Source organism: Ochotona curzoniae, unplaced genomic scaffold (assembly GCF_017591425.1).
Source record: "Ochotona curzoniae isolate NIBS_2020 unplaced genomic scaffold, NIBS_Ocur_1.0 scaffold_4701, whole genome shotgun sequence".
NCBI classification, from domain to species: Eukaryota; Metazoa; Chordata; class Mammalia; order Lagomorpha; family Ochotonidae; genus Ochotona; species Ochotona curzoniae.
Window position 1 is genome coordinate 57,750,701 of NW_024467122.1, and position 27,812 is coordinate 57,778,512.

General features: G+C 39.4%; 1 protein-coding gene and 1 pseudogene across 13 annotated transcripts in view; both read right to left on the minus strand.

The window, feature by feature from the left end:
- The window catches only part of DMXL2 (Dmx like 2), a 149,764-nt gene that overhangs the window by 65,134 nt on the left and 56,818 nt on the right, over positions 1-27,812 (minus strand). For 12 of the 13 annotated variants that reach the window (XR_005882572.1, XM_040968708.1, XM_040968717.1 and 9 more), the window contains 8 exons: positions 14,229-14,407; positions 12,543-12,726; positions 11,943-12,117; positions 9,851-10,090; positions 9,086-9,357; positions 7,792-8,488; positions 6,998-7,119; positions 1,150-1,239 (listed from right to left, as the gene is read on the minus strand). Coding sequence is in view for 12 of the 13 variants with exons in the window: in XM_040968708.1 (XP_040824642.1) it covers positions 1,150-1,239; positions 6,998-7,119; positions 7,792-8,488; positions 9,086-9,357; positions 9,851-10,090; positions 11,943-12,117; positions 12,543-12,726; positions 14,229-14,407 (1,959 nt within the window). In the remaining variant the exon portion in view is untranslated. Of the gene's footprint in view, positions 1-1,149; positions 1,240-6,997; positions 7,120-7,791; positions 8,489-9,085; positions 9,358-9,850; positions 10,091-11,942; positions 12,118-12,542; positions 12,727-14,228; positions 14,408-27,812 lie in introns of those variants that run through there. The other variant, XM_040968713.1, reaches the window with a different exon arrangement.
- On the minus strand, positions 17,847-20,651 carry LOC121148585 (annotated as a pseudogene).

Below are 27,812 nucleotides of genomic sequence, written 5' to 3' on the forward strand. Positions count from 1 at the left end.
GCAGGCACTGAGAGTGGGCTCTTCAAAGGTACCTCAAGAAGTTCATAAAAAGTGGAATTAAAAGTTTACTGCGGTGTAAAAAATTTGAAGCCCATTCAGTTTTTTCTTAACCCATATTTTGTACAAACTTTCTAAAGATCCCCTCATATTAACATTACATGGTAAAGAATGCAGACCAGGCTAACATCCAGTGCATTCACAATTAGCATTTCTATGGGGAAGAAGCCCACTCAACTCATCTGCTAGATCCCTCTGAAGAGACAAAGGAACTCACAAGTTGAGTTTAAAACAAAGGCATGGAGCCTAGGGATGGAAAAAAAAAAAGTTAAGAATTTCCTAGGAGGCTTTAGCAATCGGAGTCTGGCAGGCCTAGTTCTGTCACCAAGAGCTGATGAAGTAACGTCTCCGTTAGCAGAAATGATTACATTTTCCTTAACAGAATGTGCCAGGCACTGCAGAAACACCATGATGTAACTCTACTCTTGCTTTAATCACAGTCTGCTCTTTCTTCATTTCCCTGTTTAAAACATTTGGTAACTTTCTTGTCAAAGTAATCTTTTTCTATATTTGAGTATGTTAGTTCTATCTCTTGGCCCATCAACATCATTCTGAAGCAACACATATTCTGAGAGTACACTGGCCGTACAAACTAACAGAGGGAAGGGCTCTCCTTTTCCTTAGCAGCTAAGGAGGAATACTGATTAAAGAACTGTGAATGCAAAGCCAATTCATACTTTGATCCTACTTTCATCTGCATTTTAATGAGTCTCATGAAACTATCCAACACACGGAAGTGGCCAACGCTCTAAAGCTGAGATCTCCCTCCGAGAGGAGGAGTAACCATAATAAAGCCAGCAGCCCCAGGCCTCTGAGTAGTCACACTGCTTTTGCGGTCAGCATTTCAAGACCAGGGTCTTGGATTCCACAACAGAAGCAAGCTTAACTTGAAGAACAAATAAGGCCACAGATAGAAATTCAGCTGGAGAAGAATAATTTCTAAATCATTTGATTTTTTTTCCCTGTGGGAACGATGAGAATGAAGAGTAGATGGCACCAAACAAGAGAATTATTCTGGGATGGAAGCACTGGATACATGTAACACTCTGGGCTGAAGTATTTTAGTGACACCAATTCACAAGCACATTTTACTTGGTCAGTTATTGCATCCAGTTCTATAATGCAGCCGGGTCGAGCAGTAGACTGTTGGCTCACAATATTAAACACTTCTCCAATTAGTTTCTGCAAATGAAAAAATATAAAATGTTAGAGGTCAACAAATTAAAAGTTTACCATCAGTACAATACAGCATTATGAACATTAAGCTTCCTCTACTCACTGATTAACAACAATTTGTACATTCAAAAATATTTCAACTTTCTACACTCATTTTTAATATTAACTAGGAAATTCAAAAATTTGAGTGTTTATATATGAGTACTTAATATCAGAGCATTTTTTTTTTTTTGGAAAGTCAAAGAAAGTGAGAGACAGAGAAATTTTCTATCTGCTGATTTCTACCTAAGCGGCTGCAACAGCCAGGACTGACCCAAGGCAAAAGCATGCAGTAAAGAGGCAGGAGCTTCTTCCTGGGCTCCCAAGTGGGTGATAGGGATCCAACTAATTGAACCATCTTCTGATGATTTTCCCAGGCCATAAGCAAAGAGCTGAATTGGATATGGAGCAGCTTGCCACCACAGCATGCCAGCAACGCTACACCACAATGCCAGCCATGCACCAACTTCTTTTAAAACATTTTCCTCAAGTCTGCAACTTTTAAGTTCCAGACAGAGACAGCTGAGGATCTGGCTCAGCTTGAATGTGTACTGAGATTTAAGTGTAGGAGTCCACTAGATGGAAGGCAGGGGCCATGGGTGAGAGGAAGTAGGTCTGTGTCTCAGAATGAGCAGGTTTAAACTAACACATATAATTTAACTTTGGATCCCCCAAACTTCTTTTCTGGAATCACCCAACCTTCTCTTGCATTAAAACCTTTCAGTAACTTTACCTAGAGCATTTACCTCAGAAACAGATACCCATTCCTCTCAGCACCCATCTCTACCACCTTTCACTACCTCCAGGCTACTAATAGCTTCTCCTGGGATTTAAGTACAAGGTCAGCTCTGGGAGGCAACAGTATATACACTGCTTACAGATTCCAGAAAGCACCCATAGATTACAAGATTATTAGATAAAGAGAGACAAAATAAGGGGAGGGCTGGATTACTGATATGGGTACAGTAGTACTTATAATCCCTGGAATGCCAACTGAATTTATTCAATGAAATATGGACACAACAATGATCTACAGTTGGCGATACTGAAATGCTGAAACTTCTCCAGCAGGCAGTAAAGCTTTGTTCCTCAAAGTGTGGTCAACTGGCAAGCATTACTCTCAGATCCACAAACTAATGCACCTACATGGTAACAAGAGCTCCAGATGGTTCCAGTGCTTACACTTAAGCTTGAGGGACTGCTGTGGTTTAGGAGTTCTCAACCTATGCTTTGCAGAGGAAATGGACAGCATCAACAGATCTAGGAAGCTACTTAGATGGAAATCAATTAAATGAGTTTTAAATCCTATGCTAGCATTTTTATTCCTTCTAACACAACACTCATTACATAGTACATGTACTTACTTATAAACCAATAGATGTAAGGTGGGTGAGAAAAGGAACTATTTCTATTTAACACTTTTAGCACCTGGTACAATATGCACAATTATTCTCACACAGAGGATCCTCAACAAACATTAAACACTGAACAAGTTAACACAGTAGTGAGTAAAATCAAATTACACTTTAGATTGTTTGTACTTTAAAAGTTTGTCTTCAATAATGAATAATGGCAGCATATACTCCACCACCCTACTTTAAACACCTGGATTTTCTTCCCAGTTATTTAATGATAGAAGCCATGAGTAAACACTGAAGCAACAAACATTTGCTGAACGAACAATTCTCACCAATCTAACATCGTTGGACAAAAATACACAAAAATTTGTTTTTCAGGCAACAAAGTAATTGCATTTGTAATATTTTAGAGTACAGTTTTTAAAAATCATTTCAATCCACTTCCTAAACTATTTGCTAAACATAAATTTCTTTGTAATGATAAGGGTCACTTATATGAACATTAATACTGATGTCATTAGTACTGTTTTTCTGATTCAAGTACTATTTCTGTAATAAGAAATCCCAAATGCACACAAGTACCTAATGTGGAACATTATGAATTTACTTCCAACGACCTTTGCAAAAGCTATCTAATCCACACTTAGGATTCTAAAACTAGAGTCAGCCAATATCAACATGTCCCAAGTTCAAGTCATCATAACGCCTCTCAAAAATCTTATCACAGCCATTGGAACAACCATTACAAACAACAAACCTTGGTATCAACTCTTTTCCATGGGTCTCCAAGCACCTTGAGGCCCTCTCTCCTCCTTGCCTTGTCTACCAACTCCCACTTCACCTCTGTCTGCTTTACCAAATGGTTCCGGCACCTACCACCAGGCTCCATTTCTCAAATGAAGTCAGTGAGCTCACTTAGCTCCCTGTCCAAAAATCTTCAATGCCCCTAAAATTGCATAGCTACAGAATAAAAATCAGATCTTTTCAGATATCTGACAAGGAATTAGAAAAAAAACTGGCCTTTATTCTACCTACACTAACAATTTACTTTGAGAAACAGAAATGTGGCAACTTCTTGCACCATTTTGACTCCTAACTAGTAAGAGGAAGGAACTAGAAGAACTGCCACTCTAATTTGCAAGGAAGCAAAAAGGACAGAAATAATGAGAACCCGACCAAAGGTAATAAATTGCCTCTTCTCAGGAGTTTAAATCCTCCAACAACAGAGAGTCTGAACTTTCATTTCAGAATTCCTCAGAGCACAGAACTTTCAAAGCTAAAATGGCTTCCGAGAGTATGGAGGCTCAAAGGACAGTAGAGGTTCTTGACTATCCAAGTTAAAAAAAAAAAAAAAAAAGCTGGTAGAAAAGTTGAGTTGAATAGTGTACCCAGAAAACTTACCCTAAATGCTTACCCAAAATCTCAGAATACAATCTTATTTGTCAATAGTCTTCACAATAATAACTAAAGAAAAGGTCACACTAATTAACAGTGAATGTTAACTCTAATAATAGGTATCCTTTGCAAAAAAAAAAAAAAGGATGAAGAAGAAGACAAAGAGAAACATTTAGAGGAAAGACACCCATGTGAATACACAAGCAGAGACTGAAGTATTGCAGCCACAGAACACTAAATGTAGGAGCCACCAGAAAACAAGGAAAAAGTGAGGAAGGGTACTCCACTAGAGCCTCAGAGTGAACACGGTCTTGGCAATACCTGGACTTTGAACTAAATGCACATCCACAAAACTAAAGAAATGCAAAACAGGTGAACAAAAATAAGAGACACGTACACATTCATAATTATAGTTAGAATTATAGAGTTCACTCCTCTCTCAACATCTAATACAACAATTAGAAAAAACAGTAAGGACAGAGAAGGATTCAAGCAAAACAGGGTCTCACTGATATTTCTCAAACACACCATACAACAACAAAATACACATTCCTTCCCAGAGCTCATGGAACATACATTAGGAAAGATCATGTCCTAAGCCATGAAACAAACTTGAATAAATTTAAAAGGACTGAAATCATACAGTGTGTTCTCCTATGACAATGAAATCAAACTACAAATCAGCAATAGGAAAAGCCCCCAAATACTTGGAAACTAAGAAACACACTCCTAGATAAACTAGGGGTTCAACAAGAATTCATGAGAAATCAGAAAACACACTGAACTGAATAGACATAAAAAGATCGCATACACAAATGTCACAGCAATGGTGACAGGAAATTTAGAGCCCTAAATGTATGAATCACAAAGTAGGAACAATTTCAAATAAATGGTCTAATTCCAGGGCCCAGCATTGTAGCCTAGTGGCTAAATTTTCAGTTTGCCACTGCCAGGATCCCATATGGTTGTTCCACTTCCCATCCAGCTCCCTGCTTGTGGCCTGGGAAAGCAGTCAAAGTCCCAAAGACGTGACACCTTCACCTGTGTGGCAAGACCTGGAAGAGGCTCCTGCTCTTGGTTTCAGATGGGCTCAGCTCCGGGAATTGCAGCCACATGAGGAGTGAATCAGAAAACAGATAATATATCTGCCTTCCAAATTAAAAGAAAATCCTTTAAATGTCATTTTGCTTTAAAATAAATAATATTAACTCCTTTCTTATAAGCCTAGCAAAAAGAAGAAGGATGGAAAGAGAAAAGAGGAGGCAGGGAAAAAATGGAGGGATGAAAAAGGGAAATGGAGAAAGGAGGGGAGGAAGAAAAACTATCAACAAGTAGAAGGAAGGAAATAATAAAGGCAGAAGTCAATGAAAGCAAAAAGAACTCAATAAAACAAGTATCTTTCAGAAAACATCAAGGAAAGTAGTAAATCTACAGGAAACTTCCCTTAATTTGAAAATGCTTCAAAATATGAATTTATGCAAGCCAAAACAAGGAGACTCGTGTCTATCTAGGACAATGCTTTCGTCACCAAAGATACACATTAAACCTAAACACAACAAAACAGATCAGCTCATATAAATTTGACCTTTAACTCCAGCATAGCTGGTAGACAAAGCATATTTTACCTGGCGGAGCGGATATTCTTAGGAGAAGCTGGAAAATATTCTACAACATAAAAGTGGAAAAAATGTCTAACATGTACTGCTAAGCTCTGTCTTCAGAGTGGGCCTAATGATTAGCATTCTCAGATGAGGATGTACAAAGATTTTTCACCAAACTGGTGATATAATCTAACATGAAAGGAAAAATGGCTTACTCGCCAAAAAAAAAAAAAGACTAGAATATCTGACAATCAACATGAATTAATTATCTACATCTACATACAAATGATGTGGAGTGACTGCTAACATTAATAGTGACTAATGACTATCCTATTTAATTGAATGGGCTGGTGAAATTACAGAATCCAGATTTTAAAAGATTAGGGAGCTGGCACTCAGGCTTGAGATTAAGATGCTCACATCCCATTGGAATACCTAAATTCAGAACCTAGATTCAGCTGACTTCAACTTCCTGTAGACTCTGAGAAGCAGCAGTGATAGCTCAAGCAACTGAATACTTGCTGCTTATGTGGGAGACCTGGACTGTGTTGTTGGCTCCTGGCATCGGCCATGGCCCATCCCCAACCACACAGGCATTTGGGAAGTCAAGCAGTAGACGAGAGCTTTAGCAGTCTCTCTCTCTTCTTCCTATCTCTCATGAATGAATAACCAAATAATCAGAGATTTTGTTATAAAGTTAAGCCTGACCTGGATTTTCCAACCTAAACATATGACTGGGTAAAAATGCCTGTAAAACCTTTTTGGAGAGGACAGTACAGTGGCTCAATAGGCTAATACTCTGCCTGCAGTATTGGCATCCCATATGGTTGCAGGTTTGAGTCGCAGTTGCTCTACTTCCAATCCAGCTCCCTGCTTATGGCCAGGGAAAGCAGTGAGGGAGGGCTCAAGTCTCTGAGTCCCTGCAAACATGTGGGAGACCCGGAAGCAGTTCCTGGCTTCAGATTGATTCAGTTGCAGCCACAGCAGCTGTTTGGGGAATGAGTGGGTGGAAGACCTTTCTTTCTCTCTCTCCTTATCTATATGTAAAATCTGTCTTCCAAATAAAAATAAATAGATCTTTTTAAAAAAATACCTTTTCTGAGCCAAAAAAGATCAGCAAGGCCAAACAAGAGTAAATAATGTCAGGAATTGATAGTATTTTAGATAAAATCTTACCCATTTATCTGCACTGATGTGTGATATCTACACTGAAATTTTGATTCAAATTTCTTAGAATACAAATTAAGAGAAAATTCATGTGTCATATGCATGCCACATAAAACCCAGAACATACGCTCCCTTCCTAAACACAAAGTGAGAACATATTTCCTTTTCAGCTTAGATATACTAAAGAGAATAGCAAATAGTTACCGAAGATTCTGGGTCTGACAATTCATCCAATAATTTCCTTGCATCTACTACTGCTTGATAGAGTCTCAAATTTTTGCCATCAGAAGCAACAAAGCAAGCACTTGCAGAATTACAATATGTGCCTGTAAAAGGAAAACACGACTTTGGAGTTACAATATGGGAGTTTGTGTATTAAAATGTGTAATTCTTTCTTATAATTGGCTGAAGTAGGAGAAACAAGGATTTTCACTTTTCTTTGCAGGCAAAAAAATGGTCCAGAATCATAAGTAAACAAAACTAATGACTATAAAATAATCATGAGTATGGACTTTGTGGCATACGGGATTAGATGGCAGCAGAGATGCCTGCATCCTTTATCAGGGTGTAAGTTCAAGCCTCAGCAACTCCGCCCTCAATCCAATTTCCTGATAATGCATCCTGGAAGGCAGCAGGGGGTGCATGAAGCACTTGGGCCCCTGCCACCTCCACCTCCGTAAGAGGCCAGATGGAGGTCCAGAATCTAGCTTGGCCTGGCCCAGCCCTCTTCCTTACCCCTCTGCCTTTCAAGCAGAAGAAAATGAGTAAACATTTAATTTAAAAGAATTTATTTGGAGGAAAAAAGTAAAATTTTACCAAAAATTCAAGAACAGATTTATATGAGGGGGAAAAGATTAAAAACAAATGTCTAAAAAATAAGCCTGATGCCTATATTCTGAATATGTATTAAAAATCACCTAAATAATGATGAATACAAATAGTTACATTAAAAGTAATTTCAAAATTTTATGTACTTCACAACTGAAGTGAACACTTACCAAGACAGTAACTGGGAATAAGTGTTGGCAGCCACGCCACATTAGAGAAGGCTGAGGTGTGCAGAGAGTTGATCCGGGCCAGTTCTGACACCCCTCCAGTGTATGACAATGGTCCTATTGGGTCTACCCGCCACAGAATAAGTTCACTGTAGATGGCATTGGGGTCGTGAAAGGTCCGAGTGGCTGCGTTTCGGAGAGGCTGTTTCAAGGAGCCTTTCCCATGTTTGACAGGATCCATTAATCTACTTAATTTGTTGTCTGAGTCCCAATGACAGTCTGATTCAGGAGTCAACAGAGCATTATGATGTGAGGATGTCAGTAACAGCGGCAAAACGGAATGGCATGCCAGGTCATTGAGGTGAAATCGATGACCACAGTATCTAAATTTGTGGGATACAGTTAGGACAGTGGTAAAGGCAGACTTATCAGCAAAAGTGACTGCCCACTGATTTAGAGACCCGTCTATGTGCTTAGAGATCATCATTACTGTGGGAGTGACAACGTTCACTTGTGTACTGTGGGACCTTGGGTGCAGCTGGGAGCCCTCAGGGCTGCCTGCAGACATCACCTGCGCGTGCGACACGCTGTGGTGAGACTCCTTTGTGCAATGCACACAGGCATACATCATGATATTCTTACTGAGAGAGCTCGCATCGCCTGAGGGAAATGCAACAGGAATCCGAGAAGAAAATGAAACCTGAAAAATACAATTTGTTGGAAGGTATTTGCAATCTCTCCAAGACAGTCATCCAAAATAATTTTTTTCTCAAAATATCAAGTCTCAACTACCAAAAAAAGCATTTTCAATCTCTTTATGGTCTTTTTGTTTGATGTCTGTAGTATCACGTCTCTATTCATGATTCATGAGAAAACGGAGAGAAAAAAATTTCAAATGCCTCACTTGTACATCAAAATGACCACAACCACAGATGCAAAGGGCAATAAGGGTGAGAAAGCTAGCAGTTAAGGCAGCCTGACTGTGCTAACAAAACCGAGAGTAATGCCAGGGCCTTCAGTAACATTTTCAGGGTAGTTTCTCAACTTTATTCAAAATATTATGATCTTCCCAAAAAATCAACAGTTATGCATTCAAATGAAAAGCATTTTTTCAAAAGTCAAATTCTTTTAAACTAACCACATTTCCAAAAAATATACAGAAACTGATCTCTTGGAAAAATCGTTTTTTTTTTTTAATTGGTTATCAAAAACAAAATTTTCAGTAATCTGGAATACCTATTGAATATACACAGCATCAGTTTTTTAAATATACAATCACTTCATCAATAAAATGTACCTGGACTTGTCTAAAGATTCCAGGATTATATTCATCCAAATATTTTACATGCCACACCAGGAAGGTACCATCTACAGGGTGTATTGTAAACAGCATGTCAGGATTCTTATTCCACTCGGTGAGCAGCATCTCAATCTTCCGGTCGAGCAGGACCGTGGGCAGTGGCAACGGTATGCTAGGTCGCGAACAGGTACTGGGACTTCCCTCTCTTTCTCCTTCTTCATGCTCAGATGATCCTGTACCTGCCTCAGATTCTCTATCCAGGGATAATTCTGAACCAGAAAGTACAGTTTTCAGTACACTCATTGAATCACACTATAAAACTTCATTTACATAACAAACACTATAAATTAATGGCACACTATCTTCAGAGGCTATAAATCTGTGTTCCAATTTATGCTAAGAAAAAAAAAGTAGAAAACTATTTTTTGCCTAAATTAAAAATAACTATATTTTTACTTTTAAATAAATGAAAACATTATTACTACTGTTGTTAGTACCATCATTTGCAAAACCTGTTTCCTACAAAGAAGTATGTCACTCAAGGCAACACACTGTAAAAAACAAACAAACAAAAAAAACACAGTTACTTGTGATAGTCCAAGAGCTATCACAGTGCCCGTCCATGGTAGATGGGTAGTAAATACATGTGGAATGAGAAGTTAAACAGAAGGAAAAGTGGAAAGCAAGGATTCCCAGCGAAAAGTGGCACTACAAAAAACTGTTAACTTAGGAGAAAAACAAAGAGGCACACAGGATACTAACCATGGTCTAATTTCATATGTAAACCCCTCTCTCTCTCCTCCTGTGAATGGTCCTCATCTTCTCTATCTGCATCATCACTTTCATGATCTACTTGCTTTTCAGAAAGTTTTCGTAATTGATGCATGAATATTTCAGTAGACGATGTAAAATGAAACTCCTTGTTGTTTAACCAATGAACTACAAAGCCCCCATTTCCATCATCAATGTTAAATGAAGTACCACCCAAGATATTTGGGATATCTGTGCAAAGAGAAAAGTTAAGATTTCAACATGAGTCTTTTAATTTCTTTAAAAATATGACAAGTCATTGTAGTAACCAATTCTATACTTACACAGAGAAAGTGAGAAACACAAAGTCACTGTAATTCTAGTAGAATATGCAAAAACTTTAACTGAATTCAATGGCAAATGTAAACACTAAGAACTAATGACAGGTTGGGTGTTTATTAGTGATTAAGATGCCAGTTGAAATACCAGCATTCAATGCTGGAAAGCCCAGGTTCAATCCTTAGCTCTAGGATCCTGATCCCAGCTTCTTCCTAAAGCAGACGATGGCAGGCAGCAATGATGCATCAAATCATTTGTTTTCTACCACACAAACAGAGACCTAGATTGAGATCCTGGTTCCCAGCCAACCAGGTCCAGTTACAGCCACTGTGGGCATTTGAACCAATAGATGGAAGCACATTCTCTATCTCTCATTTTCATTCTCTCCCACCATACCTGCCTCCTTCTCTGCCACTAATAAACTTTTTAAATTTTATTTTTTTTAAAGATTTATTTATTTTTATTACAAACTCAGATATACAGAGAGGAGGAAAAAGATGAAGATCTTTCGTCCGATGATTCACTCCACAAGCAGCCACAATGGCTGGTGCTGCACTGATCCAAAGCCAGGACCCAGGAACTTCTTCCAGGTCTCCACACGGGTGCAGGGTCCCAAGGTTTGGGCTGTCCTTGACTGCATTCCCAGGCCACAAGCAGGGAGCTGGATGGGAAGTGGGGCTGCCAGGATTGGAACCAGTGCCCACATGGGATCCCAGACACGTATAAGGTGAGGACTTTAGCCACAAGGTTACCGTGCTTGGGCCCGGAACTGTATTTATTGAATATTATCTTAACATAGCAAGAATTTTAAAATAAAACCTTCTTCACTAACACCATAAACTTCATTTCAACAAAATGCAACTATAGCTCTATACAGAGTCCTATTTTCAATGTAATATGAAATCTATACTCTTTCTTATATACATACATATATATTTTAAACATTTATTTTATTTTTTAGAAAGTCAGATTTTACAGAAAGGAGAGACAAAGACAAAGATCTTCCATCCTCTGGTTCACTCCCCAAGCAGCCACAATGGCCGGATTTGAGCCAATCTGGAGCCAGGAACCAGGAGCTTCCTCTGGGTCTCCCCTGAGAGTGCAGGGTCCTATGGCTTTGGGGCATCCCCTGCTGCTCTCCCAGGTCACAAGCAGGGTACTAGATGGGAAGAGGAGCAGCCCAGACACAACCAGTGCCCATATGGAAGCCCAGCAATTGCAGAGTAAGGAATTAGCCACTCGGCTATCAGGCCAGCCCCGTTCTTATACATTCTTATGCAAAAAGAATACACATTGTCCCTAAACAGGAGCTCAAAATACTTCTCAGTCACATGGGAAGAACAGGTAAAGAAAACTATCAACATTCCAAGGAAAAATATAAATCTACAAGAATGAAAAACAAAATATACTGTAAAAATACATTTAGATATAATTTTAAGGAAAGAATAATCAAAGTGCTTTGAGAGAGAAATCACACTAATTAACCAGGCTGCCACCACTTGTATTCCCAGGTTCAAATTAAATTCTCATTTGCTCAGAAGTATTATACTCTAGACAAAGATGTCCAAAAATGCTGAAATTACTCCCTGAGGACAACGCAATACCAATTTAAGAAATGGCATTTTATGTTGTATTCCTATTCCAATTACAACTTTAAAAAAAGGCAAAGAAAACTAATGACAAAAATTTCAAAGATGTTAAAGTTAGGCCTCATTTTCTATTTATTTCAACATATTGATAGGGAATAAAACTTGACGATCTTTACCTGTGGCAGGGTTGATGCTTGCTGCAATGTGAAAATGACACAGTGCATTGGCATGGTGGGAAATGTGTCTCTGAACTTCATGTGTTGTCACCTGGTCAGGCATTAAGTCTGTGTGAGTTACCAGAACAGAAGACCTCCTTTGTCCCTTCCTTAAATTCTTCAAATGATGAATCGTCTGAAATAAAAAAAGTAATTACTAGATTCAGTTCTGAAAGGTCCAGTAAGTGTCATTCTTGAATGATTATGAAGGGTTTTCAGATTTTCTTTCTGTAAAGTCTAATCATTTTTAAAGAAATTTTCATAATTATAACAGAATTATTCTGGATATATTCTGTACTGTTTTATCAATTCTACAGTTCAAGGCAAAATGAAACTGATCAAAAATATATACCAAGAAACATGAGTAAAATCCCTACAAGGTTCCAGGGTTGGTTTTTTTTTTGTTGTTGTTGTTGGCTATCCCCATAATTAGATGGGATTTACTATTTATAAAAATTAAACAAAACACCTGATTCTTCTTACCAGGTAAAGAATGAATTATGAATTTCAGCAGACCCAACCATCTTCAAAATACATTTGCCCTCTTCAATCATACAATACCTCAAGGGCATGCTGGATTCTGTCTTTGTGTTTCCCAGCCTGAGAAAGCGTGCTGGAGACACTGGAAGTGGTCGTCTCACAAATCTGTTCTCCCAAAAGACAGTCTTCCGGCAGTAAGGTTTCTGCCCACAGCCGGCACACACCATCATGGCATGAAGTCAGTAACACGTTACACACAGAGCCCCTAACGACAGAGATACACCATGTCACCATGAAGACCAAGCCATCAACCAACTGGAGCTGTGGAAGATTATTATTATCTCCCATACAAAACAGCCAAAGATCAAATCACTGCAAATCACATAATGATACAGGGAGTCATAAACATAAAAGATAAACATAATTAAACTACCTGCCTATGGCAACAGGTCTGTTATTTTGTATCACTCTACTTATAACCCAACTAGCTGTAAACAGGCTTAAGAAAAAGAGCATCTTCACAATAAAACTGTGAGATGATATCATTTCAAACTATAAGTTCATTGCCACTAAATTAAAATAAACAAAGATATCAAAGTCTCAAAAAATAGAAGTGACTTAGAAACTTGTTTCCAAAGAACAAAAAGAAAATTCTCTTTTCAGCAATATTTACATAGAATGACTCCATTAAAGTAAAAATTATTTTGCAAATGTATTTAATAATTGAAAATAATTTAATATTGTCTTATGTAATCGCTCTCTAAACATCCCTATATGTGCTATATTTCCACACCTATACAGCTCTCAAATATACTGAACAGGTAAAATAACCCTCCCTCAAGAATGAATATAAATTCCTAAGCAACTCTGAGTGTCCAACAACTTGTTTAGATTTGTATATGTAATACAGGAATCACTTCCATGAATTATACTTAGTATATGTTTTGTACTGAATTTCCAAAGCACTTTTAGGTAATGCACTAACAACGAGCAAAATATACACAACCTCCAGATTAGCAAATTCCGCATCAGTCTGTGGCTTCAACCAACTGCAGGTTGAAAATTTTGGAGGTTCAAAAATGTTTCCACAAATTATATAAAATTACTCTCATAATTATTCCCTGAACAATACAGCAAATTTGTATGGTGTATATGGGTGACGTGTAAATGCTACAAACTTAATACTATAAAGACACTTGAGCATCCACAAATTTTAGTGTCCGTAGAGGGTCCTAGAACCAATCCCCCACAAATACCACAAAAAACTGTGAACATACACACACAACATCTTGATAGTCCTAATATTTAAAACAAAATAACCTGGCCACTTTATTCACTTAAATTATATGCACTACCACCATGTGAACCATTCACAGTTTATTACTATGCATGACTGGTCCTAGTGTTTGCTTTCCTCCTTATAAATATACCCATCCTAGCCTCTTCTGCAGTGCCCACTAACACCCCCAGTGCTGCCTGCACAAAGCATGTGGAAAGGCCTATACCAGACGCTGCTCTTTCTAATTCACTCGTTCACATACATACACTTTTTGACAAAAACTCTACAAGGTAGGTACTATGATGCTCTTTTCACAGAAATAACAACAGGAATGGTGCACTTTGAGAGCTCATTCAGAAGCTGAGAGAGCATCAGGTTGATTCCAGAGTCTTCATGCTGGTGAGCATCAGGTCAGCACAGTCCAAGGCCTTGACCATCTATAAACACATAAGTACACGGACTAATGTCATATGATACATTTATCTAACCTGGGCATATACTTGCTAGTTTTACGCCATGAAAAACCTGTCACAGCTCGGGGATGTGCCAAGTAAACAAAGGAGAACTGAGTGGAAGCCTGTCTCCTTTTCACTTCGTGATGATCCTGAGGTATTATTGAAGATTTCCAACCAGTCATGGGGTACCATACTTTCAGAAGACAATCATCCTGCAAAACATATGGGTCAATGTGAAATTAATATGTATATAATTTATAAATTTTGAAGTTAAGCAATATCTAAAAATTAATGTGTGATCTACATGCTACAAAATCCAGTGATGTTCATTTCTCCAAAGAATATCATTACTGAAAACAAGAGTGCAATACAGGTATCCCAAGTGAGTGATACAAACTTAAACGCTCAAGTCAGCACTGCTGCCTCCTAGGAGCATCACTGTGAGGAAGCTAAAGAGCTAGAGGCAGGAATCACACTTAGGTACTCCAATATGGTACCACAGGCATCTTAACCAATAGACCAAATACCTGATCCCCTTCCTTCTCTTGGCATCATTTTCATGATGTATCCAAAGGTGTAACCAAATTTACACATTCTAGAGCAGTTAATTCCAACAATGTACTAGCCATTACAAGTTTGGTAAGTAAACCAACAGATGGGATATCTTTCTCATCTCCAAATTAAAAAAAGAAAGAAAAAGAAAATCCTACAGTCTACCCAAAAGAAGATACTAAAACTAACCAACAAAATCTTAACACTAAAAATAAAAAAATTAATGTAGATTATTAAATGTCCACAGTTACTACAAATGCAACTCGCTTAAAAATACCTTTTACATTAAGAAACAAATTCTGTGCAAGATACCTACACAAAAAACTATACAATACACTATCTTTGTTTCTAAAGACCAAATATTACTAAAATGTTATTTCTTTCAAAAATGAACTATAAATTCATTTTAAAATGGTCGGGATGGTGGCATAGTACACTGGTCCTCCAAATGAACCACCAGCATCCCATATGGGTGACAGTTTTAAATCCCAGCTGCTCTAAATCCAGTCCAGCTCCCTGCTTGTGGCCTGGAAAAACAGCAAAAAATGGCTCGAGGCTTGGGGTTCTGCATTCATATGGCACACCCAAAAGTGGATCCAGCTTCAGATCAGATCACCTCTGAGCGGTGCAACCTTTCAAGTACAATAAATCAATCTTTAAAAACAGAAACATTTTAAAAGTGTATGGAACTATATAACAATAAATGACTAATAAAAATTTTAAAATTCACTATAAACACAATCAAGATCTCAAGAAGCTTTTTTGATAAAAACTAACATTTACAGAGAGCTGCTAATGAATGGTCACAATTGCTTTATTATATTCCAAAATTCCAATCAACCCAATGACCATCAACAGATGAATGGATAAATAAGTCATAAACCCCTTACATGAAGTACCATCCACAGACTGTTGATACAGCATGGATGCATCCAGAAAAACATTTACTGAGCACAAAAAATCAGACACTAAAGCATGTGTCTTACAATTCTGTTCACATGAAACACCAGGGAAGACAAATTGAATCAATGGTGATAAACAGTATAGCAATTAATGCTTGTGGCCAGAGATGGTGATAAAGGAAGATGTGAAAAGAAATCAGAGATGGAAATGTCCTATAACGTGATAACTGGTGGTGATAATACACATCTTCAAATTTGTCAAAACTGATGGAACCATGCGTTTACATTACATTTTGTTTTATGTAACTCATACAAATTTTAAGTAAAAAAGAACATTTGTATATAAGGATATTAATTTTTAATAGGAATTGGAAAATTTTAAAGCACTTTATTAGCAGTTTCTGGTAATAAATGACACTTTTATTCCAATAATGGAAAAGTATGTCATTTTTTAAAAGAGCAAGATATATGGGATTGTCAAGGCAATTTATTTACAATACATAAAGAAACCAGGTTAAGAACAAAATCCTATATGCCTACATGTGTATGTATATTTTTTGTGGTTTGCAAAGCATCAATAATTCTCAAAAGATATTAACAGAAAACAATGACTTTTATTGAGGGTTGGACTACTTGGCAGTATAATTACACTTATTTTGCATGTTTTCTATACTTAGCCCTTACTAATTAAAAAACCAATAAATATATTTCCATTCTGAAAGGGGCATAAAAGGTTGGGAAGTCAATCCTTAAACAATCTCTCAGTGAGTTCTGAACAGTGAAAAACTCTCAAAGGGGAGGAAGTTTCTTGAAGCACTTGAAGAACCTTCCCTCCAGCCCAAATCACCCCAGTGCAGAAACCTCAGCCCAGACCCTGGAATCCCGGCTTCTCATGCAAAAAGATCATCCCGCACCTAAGGAAAATATCCTCTGAAAAGATCAGATATTTTTAATCACTTGTGAATTTTAAAAAATAACCAACTGTTACAAAACAAGTGTTCACAGAATTTTTTTTTAATTTATTGAAAGTCAGATATACAGAGAGGAGGAGAGACAGAGAGGAAGATCTTCCATCCAGTGATTCACTCCCCAAGTGAGTGCAACGACCGATGCTATGTCGATCCAAAGCCAGGATCCAGGAACTTCTTCTGGGTACCCACACGGGTGCAGGGTCCCAAGGCTTTGGGCCATCCTCGACTGCTTTCCTAGGCCACAAGCAGGGAGCTGGATGGGAAGCGGGGCTGCCGGGATTGGAACCAGCGCCCACATGGGATCCTGGTGCGTTCAAGGTGAGGACTTTAGCCGCTAGGCCATGCCACCAGGCCCAGAATTTCATAGCAATAAATACATAGCAAGCTGACCAAAGGAAACCAATTACTGAGCTGACGTTCTAATCATGTATGTCTGGAGAGAAAAGCTCTTGAATAAGGTTCTAAGTTATAAAATATATATATAAAATACACGGAAATCCAAGTAAAATTGACCACATTTTTGAAGAATAGATGTTATCAGTAAAGGAATGCAAGGAACTGTAACATTAAAAAACATCTGAAGATAAGCCTGAACTGAAATATTGTCACGTGTAGCAGAGGCAATGGAAAATGCCTTGTAGGGGGAGATTTGCACAGTGGCCATCTGTTTTACCAAGTCAGAAAAATTTGATTTATAACAGAACAGATGGCACCAAAACTGAAAAAACAAAAAACTGCCCAAAATTTCAAAATTAATCTATTTTCATCAAGAAAATCTTAAGTGATGTCTTTTTTGTGTATGTGGTCCAAGCATACAATGATTTTAATTAAGAATAACTTTGATCCTAAGAATTCTACCTTCAATTCTGTCATTTTTTTTATTAAAAACAATTATACAAGAGCAAATACAAAAAATACTAAATTAAGAAAACAAATTCATTAAGGCTCCCTTTATATATATATTATATACACTCAAACAAGTCAGGATTTTTCAGAGTAGAATAAAGTCAACTGTTATAGCTTAGAAAGCAACATGACTACTACGAGACTATAAAAACACAGAACTATTTTCATGTGGAAAAGATGGAGCCATTTCTGTCCAAAGGTGGCTCAGAGCGTAAAGTGGCTCAGCTGACCCGGGGTCTCGGTGCTTGGGCTGCACAGTGATGGGCAGGAGGGGAGGCTCATGCCTTTACCACTCAGGCTCTGAGCCCAGCTGACCAGGGAACTTACAAGCACGTCTCTACCTGTGCCCTCTGCTGTTTAGCTACTAAGTCGCTGCCCAGTGGCATGGCCAAGTCTTCTTTTGGCTAGACAGACCATTCTGCAGATTTTGGTGCGAGCAGGAAAGAAATGCTTTTGACGTTTACTTTGTCCCAGTGAAGAAAGAGTCCCAGCTCAGTACTAGTAATAGAACCGGTACTTCCAAAGGAGCCTGTCGGGCGCCTTGAGAATTTTATCAAGTGGCAGAATAGTTTCGAAGATTCACATGTAAAAATCTAACATTTAACTACACAAAATGATTTGAGACAGTCCCTAACCGTTTTTGGTTATTGTTTGTTTTGTTTTGTTTTGTTTTTTACAAGCCATGTCATCAGTCCATACACACAAAGAATTCTAGTTAATGTGCAATCACAAATGCACTTTCAAGTTGATATGCTGTTTTACTTTCTTCTCTCAAAAGGAAAAAAATGATGGGAAGGATAGTTAATATTCCATTCTCCACAAGCAAACTACTATGGAAGCAACATGTTATCTTAAGCATCTCAAATTACACTCAAATAATATTTCCTGATAAGATGATCATCTATTTTAGGTATAATCAACTAACAAATTTCTCTAACTAGCAGTGTAGTATCACCCATTTCACTTTGATCTTGTTCACATTAGGACTGAAGAGGGGCCTAATAGGCAGCTACTAAAATTAAGCCATTCCCACAGAAAGCTAGTTTCGACTACAATTAGTCAGGATTTTAGCAACTCTGCATCCAGCTTCCTGTGAGTCTTTAGAGGAAATACAAGAAGACTGTGTGACGTGGAGCTCCCTGGCAGATCTCCGTGGAGAACCATGTCCACAGCGTCCCCCTGTACCAGCAGCACAGAGTTAACCTGGCATGAAAATTGTGCCATCACTGTAACTTGGGCTTCTTCCTGACTAGCCTGCTGGCTGGGATGGGGAAACACAGCAGCCGCTCCCTTCACCTCTGCCTTTCCTGAGAGACGCCTTACAGTAGTCATCAGTGTGTTATCTGTGTTGAGATGGTAGGAAAACAGCCTTCCCTCCCAAGAGAAAATAAGACCAAAAAACACAGGGTTGTCAACCAGAAAGTTTCAAAGTCTCGATTCTAAAGTTACTCAAAATGTACAAAAGCTGTGCATCTTCAAAGACCGCTCCTTGAGTTCAATTTACACTTGTTTCACATGGAACCAGTCCTCATCACTCAGCTCCTACTCTCCCACTGCTCACAAGAAATGAAAAGATCTGGGATCCTCTATGCTGACAGGAAGCCTAGGTTAGAGCTCCATTAAGGATTGAGAGCTGACTGCATTTGAAAGTACTAGCTCAGCAAGGAATTTAAAAACAAAATGGAATCCTTCTACTGTTACCCAAGCCACACATGAACTGACATGATGTGTCTTCTTAGAACTGGAATGTAGCATACAACACACAGAGTCAAAAAGAATTCAAATGAGATTAAAATAAATGTTTACAGGTCTTTAAACCTTCTGATCCAACTTGTGAATTTTAGTGCCAATAAATGTAATTGCTATACCATTCTCTGGCATTAACTCTGACATGGGTAAAAGTAATGAGAAAATCTGAAGTTTCCAAAATAAAGTTTTTAGGTTTGTTAATACTAGAAATAACATATTAAATGCATTCCAAAGTAACCTGAATTATTTACTAGAAACCTAAAAGTGGAATTAAACATATTTACTATAACTCTTAAAGTGAGAGGAAAAAAAAAAAAGAAGGTGGCTCCACACCCCACTAAACTTGGAGGAAAAACCAAGTTGTGCAACTCAAGAATTTGTTCCAGTGTCCCCTTTGGTTTTGCTTGTTTTGTCATCTTACAGTCTACTAACAGAGGTCCAGTATTTCAACTCATGTGCTGGTCAGAGCCTTTCATTTGGAGAACTGGAAATGCAACTGTCACAGACAAGCTATTAACCCAGATTGTAGGACATCAAACCTAAATCCACAATTCTCTGCTGGCTGGAATTCTCTCCAGGGGCTCTGCCCTGAGATGAAGCGCTGAGGAGGCCCCTGCAGACAAAGATCCGTGCAGTAACGTGCAAGAACATCCCAGGTCTTACCCAGCTTCAGCCTAGGACTCCTGGGCTTGGGCCACTTCCTTGCCTGTTCTCCTGGGATTGCCTTTCACTTTCACAAACTCCAGGGCATTTTCTTGCTCTTCTTGCAATTTCTGCTTCTCAAGTTTAAGCTGTTCCAACTTCTGCTGGCGTTTTAATAGTTCTAAGTCAGACTTCTTTTGTGCTGCTTCTTCCTTCTGCTTTATTACTTGGTCTCATTTTCTCTTTTCCACCACTTTCTGCAATTCAGGTTTATTCTGAGGGCAAGACCTCTTTTCTGATTCATCAGCAGCTCTCTGTGCAGCTCCTGGTGGTTCCGGGACGCCTTACCGGTGTTGATAAGCTTCTGCGGTCTGATCAGCTCAGGGTTGTTGTAGTCCGTGTAGTTGGGCTCCGCCATGATGTTTCTCGTGATGAGATAGGGGTCTGACAGGTAAGCCTCCAGTGGGTCGTCTTGGCATGCACAATGGCTCACGGCTGCCTCCTGGGGTCCCGTGGCAGCACCCAGCCACCCGACTGCACAGTGACAGTGGCTCCGGGGCTGTCAGGTCCTGGACAGCAAGCCCGTCCAGCTCAGGGCAGCTCATACACAAGATGTATCTTTTCAAAAGCCAATTTAATATATATTATTTACCTGCAAGCTGAATTAGAAAGAGCAAAACATAGATATCTTCCATCTTTTGTTTTGCCGCCCCAAAATGGCTACAATAGCCAAGACTGGACCAGGCTAAAGCCAGGAGTTTCATCCAGATTGTCCATGTGGGTGCCAAGACCCAAGCACTTGGGCCATCTTCTGTTTTCTTTCTCATGCCCACTAACAGGGAGTTGGATCAGAAGTGGAGCAGCAAAGAAATGAACCAGCAACCCATATGGGGCACTAGAATTGCAGTAGCAGCTCAATTCACCAGCCTAAGTTTTTTAAATCTAAGACACACTTGCTTAACTCTCAGAGGATCCTTATCAGTGAATAATTCTTATCTCTCCAGAAGTATTATAAAACATGTCAGGAAAACTGAATATAAACAACATATAAGAACATGAATATTACAATAAAAATAATAATAAACATAATGCTATATGCAATAACTTTTTTTAAAAAAATCAGGCATTCTGAACTATGCAAACAAAAACATCATGTTGGAGAACTTAAAATCCATGGCTCACATCATGGCATAGGGCATTAAGCTGCCACCTGTGACAATGGCATTCCATTCGGGTATAAGTTTAAGTACTGGAAGCTCCACTGCCAATTCAGCTTCCTGCTAATGGCCTGGGAAAGGCAGGAGGAGATGGCCCAAACATATAGGCCCCTGCCACATGCATGGGAGACCGGGATGGAGCTCTTGGCTTTGGTCTGACCCGGCACTGGGCGGATGCAGCCATGTGTAGGGTGAAACAGCAGTGGAAGATCTCTCTTGCTCTCACGTTCTCTCTTTCTCTCTTTTTCTCTTGCTCCCTCCCTCCCTGTGTCTCTTTTTCCTCTCTTTAAATCCGAGTTTCAAGAGTAAATGGATAAGGCTTTTAAAAAATCCAGCTGTCCCATCTAAGAGGAATAGGTCTTTTTCTCATGTATTTATGAAGAAAGGTATTTTCAGATTCATGAGTGAGGAGAGTTCAAATATTCAGAAGATGTTCAAACAGTGAATACTGAGCAGCTTAATGTGAGTCATTAATTTTTAAAGTATCAAATGTCTCTGTCAAAAGATCATACATCCTAAAATAATCCCAAGATTTAAGCACCTGTGACAGAAGTAACAGAGTTCATCAGAAACATGAGAAACAAGAGAAACTATTGACAAAGAATCTGAAAAATATTTTGCAAATATTTTAATAACTTGTCTCTTTTAGACAAGGTTAGACATCCTATACCTATATAATGCATATAATGATACTCAATTATACATCATTAAATATACTTCATAAGAACCAATCATTGGGGCCGGCATGATAGTGTAATGGTTGAAGTCTTCGCCTTGCACGCACCAGGATCCCATATGGGCGCCGGTTCTAATCCCAACGGCCACGCTTCCCATCCAGCTACCTGCTTGTGGCCTGGAAAGGCAGTCAAGGACAGCCCAAAGCCTTGGGACCCTACACCCACATGGGAGACCTGGAAGAGCTCCTGGCTCCTGGCTTCGGATCAACTCAACTCCAGCCATTGCGGACACTTGGGGAGTGAACCATCGGATGGAAGATCTTCCTCTCTTTCCTTCTCTCTGTATATCTGACTTTGCAGTAAAAATAAATAAATCTTAAAAAAAAAAAAAAAAAGAACCAATCATTACACTGAAGTCCAAATACAGATTTATTAAAGACTTGGGTCCGGCGCGGTGGCACAGTGGTTAAGGTCCTCGCCTTGCACGCCCGGGATCCCATAAGGGCACCGGTTCTATCCCGGCAGCCCTGCTTCCCTTCCAGCTCCCTGCCTGTGGCCTGGGAAAGCATTCGAGGGCGGCCCAAAGCTTTGGGACCCTGTACCCACGTGGGAGATCCGGAAGAGGCTCCTGGATTCGATGCCGATAGCATCGGCCATTGCGCTCACTTGGGGAGTGAATCATTGGACGGAAGATCTTCCTCTCTGTCTCTCCTCTCTGTATATCCGCCTTTCCAATAAAAAAAATAATAAAAATAAATCTTTAAAAAAGACTTCCTCTCAACTGAACTTGAACTGTGGTTATGCAGCAAGGTGGAGGAATCCACCATGGGGGGAGGGGTATGGGCGGGGTGGGGGGAATCCCCAGTGCCTATAAAACTGTATCACATAATGCAATGTTAATAACAATAAAAAAAAAGACTTAAATTTTACTCTGATAAAATTCAATGATTTTTTGGGAAGATATTTATTTATTTATTTGAAAGTAGAGTTAGAGAGAGAAAAACAGAATCTTCCATTTAATCATTCACTCCCCAAAAAGCCACAACAGCCAGGGCTGCACCAGGCCAAACCCAGGAGTTTCATCCAGGCCTCCCATGTGGGTTACAGGGGTCCAAACATTTGGGCCACCTCACTTTTTTTTCCCAGACTAATAGCAGGGAGTTGGGTAGAAGTAGGGTAGCAGGGACTCTAACCTGCACAGATACAGAATGCTGGAGCTGTAGGCAGGAACTTAATTTGCTGAGTCATAGAGCTGGGCTAGAATGCAATGGTTTTTCAAGCCATTTTAGACTTAAAACAAGATCAGTCTAAAACATGCAAAATGGATAATGCTGATAAGCTGTTAACTGCACAAAAACAGAGTAAGTACAAGACGCAAAAAAACAAATATTTATTGAATGTAAGCATTGTATGAACTGAGATAGAGCTCCGGCAGGAGAAGACATACAGTTAATAAAATATGTTTTCCAATTGCACAGTTTATTCTCTAGAAGCAAAGACAATATTAAATAAGGATTATAAATTCTTATTTTAATTATAACTGTGACAAGCACACAGATAACAAGCAGAGAATGCTAGAAAAATATTTAATAGGAAGATTTGACCTTATTTATGGAAGTGATATTTAAATGGAGTTAAAGCATTCATGAAACATGGCTAAGTAGGGAAGGGTGAGTGTTCTCTGGGCAGAGAGAATGGCCCATCAAACAGCCTGAAAGCAACAGAGCTTGGCATTTCCAAGGCCCTGAAAGATCATCTGTGTAGTAGGTGTTGAGGTAGGAATGTAGCTAGAGAGCCATGAAATTACTGGATCCTACAGCACAGCTCACAAACTATAGGCAAGATTTTTGACATTGACTCGATCACCCAAGGACTATGATAGGAAAATGTTATGTTCAGGTGATGAGCTACCTTGAAAACACTGGATTACAGGATGGTTGCAGGGTGTGCTTTAAGAAACCACTGTTTAGGGCCTGGCACAGCGGCTTAGCAGCTAAAGTCCTCACCTTGAACATGCCCGGGATCCCATATGGGCGCCGGTTCTAATCTCGGTGGCCCTGCTTCCCATCCAGCTCCCTGCTTGTGTCCTAGGAAAGCAGTCGAGGATGGCCCAAGGTCTAGGGACCCTGCACCTGCGTGGGAGACCTGGAAGAGCTCCTGGATCCTGGCTTCTGATTGGCGCAGTACCAGCCGCTGCACTCACTTGGGGAGTAAATCATCGGACAGAAGATCTTTCTCTGTCTCTCCTCCTCGCTGTATATCTGACTGTCCAATAAAAATAAATAAATCTTTTAAAAAAAGAAAAGAAAAGAAACCACTGTTTGGGCTCAAAGCCAAGGAGACACTCATAAAGAGTGCCAGCAGAGATGCAGAGAAATGGATTACCTGAAAGCCTCAGCTTCCTCTGTGATGGCCAAATTCCTGCAATCCCACAAGTGATGTGCGTATATAACAGGCCCACACTGTTGAGATGTGTTCAAATTACAGGCTGACATGAACAACAGATTATCCCTTCCTTCCTGCATCCGTGTGCCTTGACCTCCCTAACATCACACTCTCCCGATGCTCCTTCTATCTCACGAGCTACTCCTTAGCAGCCTTTGCAGGCTTCTCCAATCCTTCCAATTTCTGAGTTTCATTCTCTTCATCTCATATACCCCCTCCCCTAGTTTTCACCCAGTCTCATAACTTTCAATATCATCCTTTGCTCAAAGAACCCAAACTTTGTACCTCTATCCCTGACTTCTCCAAGTCATCCTGGGTTAATTTATCCTATTTGACATCTGAATCTCCAACTCTGCTACAGCCATAACACTCCAGTTAGTCGTTCTTTAACAAGCCCTTCTCATTTCTATCTCAGAGCAACATCTGTACTGAATGTTCCCTTGGCCAACACTCTTTCTCCTGACCACCACACATATTATTCAATTCTCCATTTATTTTCACAGAGAAGCTTTCTTTAAAGATTATTCACCCTCACAGAAACTGAATCGTGCAACTACATCACCTTGTCCTAATTTGCTGGATAGCACTTGTCAATACTTGTTTTTTTACTTCATTTTTTTTTCTTTCTTTGCTGGAAGTTAAGTTCCACAAGAACAGGAGTCTAGGCTGTCAATCTGACAAGACTGATACTCAAAAAGCTTATTTGTTAAATATGTGAGGAATGTAAATTTCAGGTACAACCTGAATTCTCTCCAAGTAGAAAGAGAAAGTGTGAGGAGTGATTCGAACATCAGCACTGAAGGCCCTCACCATTTTGTACTCAATATTACTTTAAATATCTGCTTCCCCGTCCTGCAGCTCGCAAATTTCGCACCATTCTGGTCACTCACCAATCCATTGTAACCTCCTAAACCCACGCCCCCCCCCCAACACACAGCTCCCACTAATCCACTGTAACCTCATGTAACCTGACAGCCCTCTCCACCAACTCCTCTTGGCCCCTCCCCCTAACCCCCACCCACCTACCAATCCCCTGTGGCTCCAATAGTCCTATCTACCAATCCCTTACAGCCCCGTAACGCCTATCCCTGCTGCAAAATAGGTACACTCCAGCATGTGTCTCTTCCCATGCCTGCTGCCCCTTCCCCGCCTGGCTCTTTCCCAACCCTCCTTTGTCTCACCCTGCCTTCCCTTGCAGCCCCCTTCTGCCACCATGGCAGGAAACAGCCCCTTCTCCTTTCTCCCTCCCTCTGCTTCCATCCCTACCCTGATGAAATAAAGGACCTCCTAGTTACCTGGCTGCGTCTGGTATTTCAGCTTACTGCAGCAAAATTATCCTAAAAAGTGAACTTCGTTGTGCAAAATAACTAACAGAAAGCCTGTCGTGCTATCATGCCTTTCAAGTATAGATTGCCTGAATTCTAAAATGCATTTTTTACCATATACGTTCATACGTTAAGCACATGCTTTAAGGAAATTTATGTCCGTAATAATTGTGCCATTGCTGGTATTTGAAAGAAGGTAACAGGAAAACATGTTTCAAATGATTTCCATTATGTAAATACTCAAGCTGACATCAGCACATTGACTGGGAAAATTACAAAGCTGTAATCCAGTATTAATCTAGAACAGCAATCTGATCACATTAAATTGGTTCCATATTGAATCATCCATGCTTTATCTACTACAAGATCATATAGTTAAAGGAATGACTTCACTAATCATTCACTAGTACCATAGTAATCTTAGCAAATATGAACAACCAAAAGGACATCTCGGTGGGTATTTTTCATGTCAAAATACAGAACTAGGAATAGGTGTTTAGCCTAAGAGGTAAAACAGCCATGTCCCACATCAGGGTTCCTGGTCTGATTCCCAGCCATGGCCTCCAACTCCAACTTCCCACTAACGCAGACTAGAAGGCAGTAGTTACGGCTCAAGTAACTGGGTTCATACCCTGCAGGTGAATGACCTGGGCTGTGTTCTTGGTTCCTGTGTTTATGTGTTTGAGTGTATATGCACTCATGTGTCTGTATCTATGTGTTTGCCTCTCAAATATAAGGACATTAACATAGGAATGATGGACTACTTATTAAAGCTAGTGGGCTTTTATGATGACCGTCTAGGCTTTGGAAACCAAAAGCAGAAATTATTTTTAGAACAACTTTTCCTGTGATTCTGTGAGTTCTCTCTTTATTGGCCTATGCTTCTCAAACATAGAAAATCAGTCATGCATCTCTACACTCTATTCAGAATATTAAGCAGGGTTTTTAACATTTGTGCGTGATTTATTATGTTATCAAACTTTTCAGTGTTTTATTTTTAAAATATAGTTTAAGCTTTTACCTCTGGCTTATTTATTTTATATTTATTTATTTATTTATTTTTGCATATTCATTTGGCTCCTTACTTCTTGCTTAGTCAAATTATTTGAGTAGCTCTATTATCTAGCAGGAGGAAGGAGAGGACACACCTATAGCAGGGAACTACAGGCAAAGTGTGAGCTTGAGAGAGGCCTATAGTCAACAGCCAGCAGGAAGCCAAGCCCTTGGTAACTCAGCTACTACTAAGAAAAACCACTTTGAACCTCAGGGAGCTTAGCTGCCCGACTCCTCTCTAGACAAGTCGCAGTGAGAATCTGACACCTACATTATAACCTGTTGCACTGCTGGACAGGGCACCCAGATGAACCACAGAGCAAGGACCCCCAATTCACAGAGGCTGAGTGAATAAATGTGTGCTTTGGAATTTTAACACTTGCAGCAATTTGAAAACTAATCCAGTCTCCTGATGATAAATGTATGAACAAAAATTAAGTGGGCAAAGAAAGCAGAGCATTCAGTAGCAAGCAGGTACGATTTTAAGAAGGGTGATTGACAGCCTGATTAAGAAGCTTACACTGAGAAGTGCAAGAGTATAGCCATGCAGGTCACTGGCAGCAGCTGTTTTACAGGCAGAAGGAACAAGAATAAAAACTCTGTTTTTGTTTCCCAACAATAATAAGGCAAGGGTGACAAGAAACCAGAGACATGGCTGAAGCAGAGATGGGGAACTGCCGAGTGATATTATCATAAAAACAGACTGTTACTCAATCACATGGGTGCCTTTAACAGCTCAGAACAGATGGACAGAATGATCCGACACATTTCAGAAAGGTCATGCCACCTGCTGATTTAAAAGTACACTATTCAAGAGCACCGCAAAAACTAGGAAAATTGTTTCATTAAAGAAATTACAATAATGCAAGATATAAATGACAGAGGTTTCAACCTGCTGATGATACTGGAGTAGGCTGTGGTTATGTTTTGAAGGGTCACAGACCAGGTCAGAAGTGGAAATCAAGAGAGATATTGGCAAAAACCCACAAATTTGAATGTTATAAGCATACAAAAATGGCATTTGAAACCACGAGGTTAGATGAGAGCACCAAGAGAAAGAATATAGTCAGAAACTAAGAAACAAGCTCTAATATTCCAAAATTTACATGTAGTGAAGGCATCCAGCTGTAGGCAACTGCCTAGGTTGTTTTACACTTAGGCAAGTGTTGTACTGATAG